The following is an 8,412-nucleotide window of genomic DNA, read 5'->3' on the forward strand; positions in this document are numbered from 1 at the left end:
GGGCTTTCTTTCTTTTTTTTTTTCGGTGGGTGAATGTTGATGCTTCCTTACACATGTTACTAATGTAGTACCCTATACTGACTGTTATACAATCAAACAAGATTTAGTTATTCAATTTTGTATACAATAGACATTAACGTGTAGAAATCATAATCGAAAATAAATGGTCTTTTCATGGTAGATGTTATCAAACAAAAGGCGCGTGTTTATAATAGTAATAACAACATAGATATTGAAATTAATCATTTATTATTTTAGTATTATATTCGATAAAATTTAAAGAAAATCTTTGACAAATAAAAATCTATTGTATAACAAAAATATTTCTAATGGACTTTTAAATATAGTCGAGTGAGGCGTTATATATCGTACTAATTTCTCGTGTCATACTTAAAAATTACAAAGAATTGAAGAGCGGCGGAAGAAATTGTCAGGCAAACTTCCACTTGATTACAGTTACCGTGTCTCGTGGCCGTTCCCACAAGCTTACCACAAGTAATCAATGTTATTGGCACGCGCCTCCTACATTTCCCCTATCGCTCTTACGATTGGTTGGATCGAATATTGAGCACGTGCCGAGTGTTTATTCTAACTAGAAGTAATTCTTTTGCTTTCCGTATAAAATGAGGATCGGAAATCAGCCGACAAATAGTTGATTTCCAGACAGGAACCGATTACGATATAATTCAAGAGGCTATACACAAGTTGTAAACTTCCTTTTTAATGATTTGAATTTAATTTTGTGATTTGTGCTCGCGCTGACTTTACAGTCATGAATGACATAAATTTTACCCACGAACATTTTTTAAACTCTTTCAGTAGTTACGAAAGTTTTTCTAGCCAGCTATCTCTTTTTGAACCGAGATCAGGATTCGGTTCTCCGAATTCCAACCAAGAAAATATCGGAAAGCAGCGGCGGAAGAAAAAACGCGGAGCAGTTCAACAATATCAACAGCGGCATGCGGCGAATATGAGAGAACGCAAGCGAATGCAGTCCATCAACGACGCATTTGAAGGTTTACGCACGCACATCCCAACGTTACCATATGAAAAAAGACTTTCTAAAGTTGATACATTAAGACTTGCAATCGGATATATTGGTTTTCTCGCTGAATTAGTGGAGTCGGATGTGCAAGCTAAAGAAAATGTTACAAGCCAGTTAGGAGAACAGCCGAAAAAAGTCATCATTCATTGTCACAGGGGTAAGTGTACATATAATTATTACGTCTTCATTTTAAACGCAAAAAGACGCAATCGCTAAATTTTTCTTCCTTAATTATGTATAAACTAATTGTAAGCAATTAAATTTAAATATTTCAAAAAATGTAATTTTATAAAAGAGCAGACATTTTTAAACTTTGATATTTCTTATTTCAAACTATACAGAAGAATACAGAAATTGATGTCTATAAAATCTTAATTTAACTTGACCATGTACAATTGTTTAAACAATGCTTATTCTTTAAAGTTAATAATAATTTGTACTGATACAAAATGTACATTTGATCTTTGAGAAGCATGCATAACCAACACAAAAACTAAATTTATTATACCGAGTTTTATTATTTAAAATTTTCTTCATTTATATTTACATTCTCTTATTATGCATAAGAAAAACCCCGAATATTATATTAGAAATATTTAATCTTCAAGAAACAGTTATGTTAACGCTAACATAAAACAGACAAACTCAATTAACTTTTCTTCATTTATAAAGCTATTCTTTAATTTTGTATAAGAAAACCATAGAACATTATATTTGGTAATATATTGCGGTATGTTTTACTATTGTGGGGGTGGAGTTAAGAGAAGAGGGGGGGGGGGTGACAAGACAGATCATCTTGTGATATATAATGTCATACAAGCATAATTCAACTAAACTATGACATAGAAAGAAATACTCAAAAACCAACACCAGCAAGATATTTTTTTATTGTTGTTTGTTTTGGGGTTTTTATTATTATTTTTTTCATATTTCATTATTTTTTTTAAAAAATCTTTTTGATATATAATTTTATGTGAATTATTAGACAATAGTACAAATACTTTGGGTTGTTATAAAACTTTTAACTGAGTCACGCAAATCTGAACTTTTGTTCAAGGGAACATCTATCTATTCCAGTTGTGTTTCTTGTGGGAAAAGTCATAATTTAAAACCCAAAAGTACTTGCTTGCTGTTCTCAAAAGATTTAAAATTCTATGTAAAACCCTTTTCCTGAAACTAGATTGTCTTCAAGATCTCGAAGAACTATCGATTAGATTGGTTTGGCCCACCGTAATTAAATATATATTTCATGGACCCACTTTAACGTCTATCTGTAATTTATTAGATAAAAGGGAATATATAACAGCAGATAGACAAGTATACCCTACTTCGTACACAATACTTGTCACTAATTCTAGCGACTGTCATACATGCGGATATTTTAATTTGCTGACAAGGTTTGGAGGGCTAATGTCTGGACTTTATGAAAATCAAAACCTTACTGAAAAGGGATCATTTGATTATTTAAGTAACATTTTCTCATTTTATTTTATTCCGAACATGTTTGGTTAGAAAACATGAGGGCACCATTGGAATTGTCATATTTCACAGGTTTTTAAGATTTTATACACCAGTAATGCTAGTCACCCAACTTTTCCCGTTATGTTTCCTCATGGCATACTGTATGACGTATGCCCGTCTCGTCTTTATTATCCCGGTTGGTGCAGACAAGTAAACCCCATTTCATTTCATCTCTTTATGTTTCATCATAACACACTGTATGATATGCCCATTTTTATTATCCCGGTTGGTGCAGACAAGTAAACCCCATTTCATTTCATCTCTTTATGTTTCATCATAACACACTGTATGATATGCCCATTTTTATTATCCCGGTTGGTGCAGACAAGTAAACCCCATTTCATTTCATCTCTTTATGTTTCATCATAACACACTGTATGATATGCCCATTTTTATTATCCCGATTGGTGCAGAAAATTAGGACGTTAAACCTCATTTTATTCCATCTCTTTACATTTCACAGATTATAAACTGTTTCAATAGCAATTTATTTATTATCCCGATTGGTGCAAAAAGTAGGACATTAAACCCCATTTAATACAACTCTTTATATTTCATAGATTAAACTGTTTCTATAGCATTAAAATGGAAATATACAGGTCAGAATTCTATGGAATACAGTAGTATGGATATGTGGAATTTAAACTCGTTGAATATTTTATCATTGCTTGGTAAAGACTTAGAGAAGCCTAGCCAAAACGTCGCTCAGTAATAAGCAGTAATTGTATTGTTGTAGAAGAAATATACATTTGATTAATAATAATAATAACACCCTAACTAGTACGATAATTTTTTTACTGCTGTAAACCTACGTAGTGAGTTATTATATAAATCTGTCAGAAGTGTAAAACCGTACCAAACCTTTGTATAACTGTATGTGCCTAACTGAATTATAAACTGATATAAATCAAATTTGGACTTTGTGAATTTTTCCCGTGACGCTAGAAACCAATCAACGAAAGAATTAAAGAAGATAGTCCTAGCCATTAAACAAACGATCTAGCGAGAAGAGAGGCTAGAGATTCTCGACCATCAGTCAAGGAAAGTGACCGGCAAGGTTCAAATACATAATCCATCGTTCGTAAATATATTTTAATTTAAATAATACATGACTTAGAGCAAATAAATAAAACTTCAGAATCTGAATGCATGAACGTAAAATCTGCCTCAGGTATAACTATATAATATGCCCCTCAAACATTTCCATCTATGTAATTTGCATGATATGGAACAAAGAATTGCCGTCAGTAAAATATTAAATTAAAAAATAATTATTAAACGTGCTTTTAATAGAATTTGAATAAACCATCTGCAATTGGTTAAACTTTTGAACTTTTTTCTAATGAATGGACGATCAAAGTTTTCAGAATTTATATATCGCAGCGATATCAATTTCCACGCAGGCTGCGGATATTCTTTCACAATATTTTGTATGTAAAGCAAAGTTTATAATTCCTAACAGCATACGATTGTTCTTGCTCGTTGTTCTCCACAATTTGACTTTGTATTTCAAATAATCGAAATACAGAGAACAAAAGAAGGTATAAATGATTTATTTTCAAAGTCAAGATCTCTTTATTTTATTTCATTCGAGAGAAGTATTTTTTTCTTTTTCTCACCGGCCGAAACAACTAGGTTTTCACGTCTGTCCAGGTTTCAGTTTTCGCGGGATTTCGAAGTTTCATTCATTGATCACGCGCCGAGACCTATACCGAGCCGATTACAAAGGCTTATGTTATAATTATGCCTTATAAAACATGACCGAGTCAATATTTCAATAGTCCCAATCAAACAGTCTCTATTGTTCCCGACGTTTAACTATCACTAAAATAATATCGTCAGCGATGAGAGAAATATCATTAATTTTAAGCAGGACAATAAATCGATGTTTTTTCATATGTATATTTTTTCTCGTTTGATATGTTATACTCGTGTTTTTTTATTCTTCGTTGAAAATAAATTTTGTATTAAAGCTGTGGTAGGGTTTTTTTTTATTATTTTTTTTTTTTTTTAAAAGTTTAAAGTAACTTTCAATCTAGACATTCCACTTTACGTAAATGATAACAGTGCATGCGTAATTGAAAGTTTGAGAATCATGATTATTACAAGGACATGGAATGAAATGAAATGGGGTTTAGCTTCCTACTTTTCTGTACCATCCGCGCTAATTCAGACGGGCATATGCCATCCAGCATGCTATGGTGGAAATTTTACCCATATAAGGGCACAACAGCCTATTCGTGCACCGATTTTAAAATGCTCAGTGTGTCTTTAATATTGGATATTATGATCAAAAATTTCAAGGATATGTAAACAACACCAATATTAATCGAAATGGATCGTGATTTTAATTTCGAATATTATGGAATATATTGAGTTCATTAGCCCAATTGGTGAAGAAAGTAGGACGTTAAACCCCATTTCCTTTCCTTTACTGATGACCAACCACAGCGACACGCCAATGGAACACACATCATGACATGACGAGACCCGGAAAACAACGACACGTCAGCTCCAACACAGGTGACCACCGGAGAATGTCTCGAATACAGCCAAGATCATTCATTATTGTAAAAGGCCGAATTTCTTTTTATAAGACATCTTGGTAAATATTACCTTCGTGATCATTCTAGCTGATTTGAAAACTTGGTTAAAATTTCGATCTACATATTCTATTTTCTTCTAATTTCAGGTTCAGAAAATATGGAACAGTATGGTTTACCTCCCTTAGCTGGTCATTCTTTATCGTGGACGGATGCAAAGAAACCCGCGTACGGACCAAATAAAACTCTTAGTGCTAAAATTTGGATCCCTGAAGACCCGCGTCATTTGAAAACACAAGAAGCAGATTGTTCGGGACTACTGGATTCTTCGGGTGAAATATGATCAAATTGCGAAATTGTTTATATATTAGATTGTCCAGACATCTAGAAGACATTGAATTACGCAATGATGGGTTAAAAGAACAAGACAATTTAAGAAAAAATCAGGAAAGGAAACGGATCTGAACTAGTTTCGTTTTCTGTTTTGGTTTCAGAAAGCTACTTTATATCGCTGTGAACAATATAAGTTATGAAGGAAACAAAAATAATACTATTATTATTAATATTTATGAATAGTATGTAAGTTCTGTGTTTGAAAACAGACTGATAAGATTAACAGGAGACAAACATTCCAGTGATCTCGTTTTTACAAGCCATGACTTCTCGGTACACCTTTGGTTTAATTAATGGGCGACATTATTCACAAAGATCAACACGTAAAAATGAGAGTTTTTTTTAAATGCGATTACCCCGTAAATACTTCTGAAGCATTGACGGCCTAACCTTAGCCATAAAGCATTCCTAGTTCATTGAATCTACCAAACACTCCTTGTGCTTTTTTATCATACAATAACAAAAGGATGCCCTAACCCTAAATTCTATAGTTACGAATAGCCTCTTCTAAATCAAATCCTATTTTTAGTTTCATCATTAACATACACTGTCGACAGTTGAAACTACTTCATGCCATCTAAACCTTAGCTGAATCTATTGACTTAATCCAATCTATTCGCACAATCAAACAGATATATTGTATCTTAAATTTTTATTTACAGGTTATAAAAAATGATTTTGATGTTTTGAAATGTCACCGTTATACAGAACTACGGAAGCGCATAGGGGTCATGCAAAAATTTGTAGAAAATTTTGAGATCCTGCGATCATGTGATACTTTCTCAAAATGCCGTGATCACTTGGTAATTTTCTCGAGATCCCAGTTTCATGCTATCGAGATCCCAGTTTCATGCTATCGAGATCCCAATTTCATGTTCTCGAGACCCCACATAATTTTCTCGCGATTCTTCCATCCTGCGTTAACGACCCTGACAATTTAAGTTACGGGTCCTTCTACAAAATGGTCCGCGACCCCTATACGCTTCCGTACAGAGCCCCCCCCCCCCCGCACCCCGACCCCAAATTTAATATTATTACGAGCTTCCATTACTTTTATAGATATTACGAATATTTATTAAAAGTTTTTTTAAATACATTGTAAAAATTAAAGCGTTGAACTTAACGTTTCCCCGTGTTGATTTAATTCGTCAAATTTTGTTTATTAGTCCGAAACGAAATTCAAATACATATATTTCGTAATCAAAATTATAACAACCGGAAACGACATTCAAATACATACATTCCGGGATCAAAATTATAACCACGACAACCCCGAAACGAAATTCAGATAGATACATTTCGTGATCAAAATTATAACAAATTGTTGTAGTTATTTTAATTTTTATTGTATGAACAACAAGAAGGTTGGTTCATAAGTATTCTGTCTTACTAAACCATTGATATAATTTTGAATGTGCTGAAACTATGCATTATTTAATCACTATACAAGGTGTTCCGATTTTTATTATTGCCACGCAAAAGAATATTTATTTAGGTCCAGATACTGGGAAAACGTTAATTTTTGGAATTTAGTTTTCACAGTGTGTTTAATGAAATACACGGAGTGTATGCAGAGCAATATTACCTGTACAATATATGTGTTATTTATTTGTTATGTGCAATATTTGTATATATTTATATATAGTACACAGTTTATTATCTATTATAAAATATATATTATTATGTTCAGTTTGTCAAAGATATTAATTAAATAAGTTGATAATACAGTTTTTTCAAACACTGGTGACTTTGTTATTACCTTTTACCGGAGCCACGGTGGTTCAGTGGGTATGGGAAGATACCGGGGTTGGATGAGACGATTCCTCGGTGATTTTCCAGTCGTTCGGACGGTATGTGAAAACGACCTATGTGCTCGTAATAAGAACCCTGGAATTCGATGAAGTGTTGGCACTCTGCATAACACATACATGTCTTCTTTAGCCCCATTATTACGTTTTCACGAGACCGATCAAAAACGAAATGGTTCCATTTCCGGTATTCTTCCTAGAAACAAAAGGACACAGATCACAAAATATTCACGAATGTAGGGCGAAAGTTATTTTTAGTCTTTATCTCCTTTTCCCTTTTCCCCCTTTTGCATGGCGAGTTTTTGTTGATTTTTTGGTGTAGAATCGAAGCAAAGGGTTTGAAAATACATTTTCTGCCAGGATTTGGTGAATATTCATGATTTTGAGGCGGAAGGATACAAGAGCTGAGAGGTTGGTTAGGTTGAAATGTAGGGCCGAAAATTGCATGTTTACTTGTCTCTACTTCCAGCTTGTGTATCTCAAGTTTTTCATGGTGAACCTCATACATGCTTTTGGACAAGAGTTTGCCACACGTTGCTCCATCTGTGGCAGAAAGCGTTCTACCCAACGAAAATTTGGGAAAAAGTTAGAGCCGGTCTAATATACGAGAATTAAGAATAAAGTCAATGAGGAATTATTTAGTGATCTGTGACCAAAACGTCGATACCCTGATATGCAAAACAGTTCATTTATCTCGAGGCTCTGAGTGAAAGCGCACGCTGTAAACCGGAAATACAACATAAAAAGGCAATAGCGCTGTGACCATGAAGTAGGTTCCTAAACCTGGTATTGGTATTTGACTATAATCCCTGACAGCGCGAGCGTTTTTTTACATTCCGATAATACACTATTATTAAAATGTCCAAATGATGCATAGCCAATATCCAACAGTTCCAAGGTTAACTGGGAATAAAAGTCGTGAAGACGTGGGGAAAAAGACAGGGTACCTAGGATACCAAGGAAGAGCAATTTTTTCAAAAGAACTGTCCCCAAACTTGACAAATTTATCCACCAAGAAACGTCCAGATCGACTTGGAATTGCACTAAGCACAAGACATATTACCACCTTGATTAAACAAGATAGTTTAACCAATTACAAATC

The 8,412-nt window shown here is 33.6% G+C and overlaps 1 protein-coding gene across 1 annotated transcript; it reads left to right on the forward strand.

The window, feature by feature from the left end:
• The first annotated feature begins 672 nt into the window (after positions 1-672).
• Positions 673-6,214, forward strand: LOC126807669 (pancreas transcription factor 1 subunit alpha). The gene is made up of 2 exons (XM_050532418.1): positions 673-1,202; positions 5,259-6,214. Exons 1-2 carry the CDS (start codon positions 773-775, stop codon positions 5,450-5,452), a joined length of 624 nt encoding a protein of 207 aa, XP_050388375.1. The 5' UTR covers positions 673-772; the 3' UTR covers positions 5,453-6,214.
• Positions 6,215-8,412: the final 2,198 nt, after the last annotated feature.

The sequence above is a fragment of the Patella vulgata genome, chromosome 9 (assembly GCF_932274485.2).
Source record: "Patella vulgata chromosome 9, xgPatVulg1.2, whole genome shotgun sequence".
Lineage (NCBI taxonomy): Eukaryota > Metazoa > Mollusca > Gastropoda > Patellidae > Patella > Patella vulgata.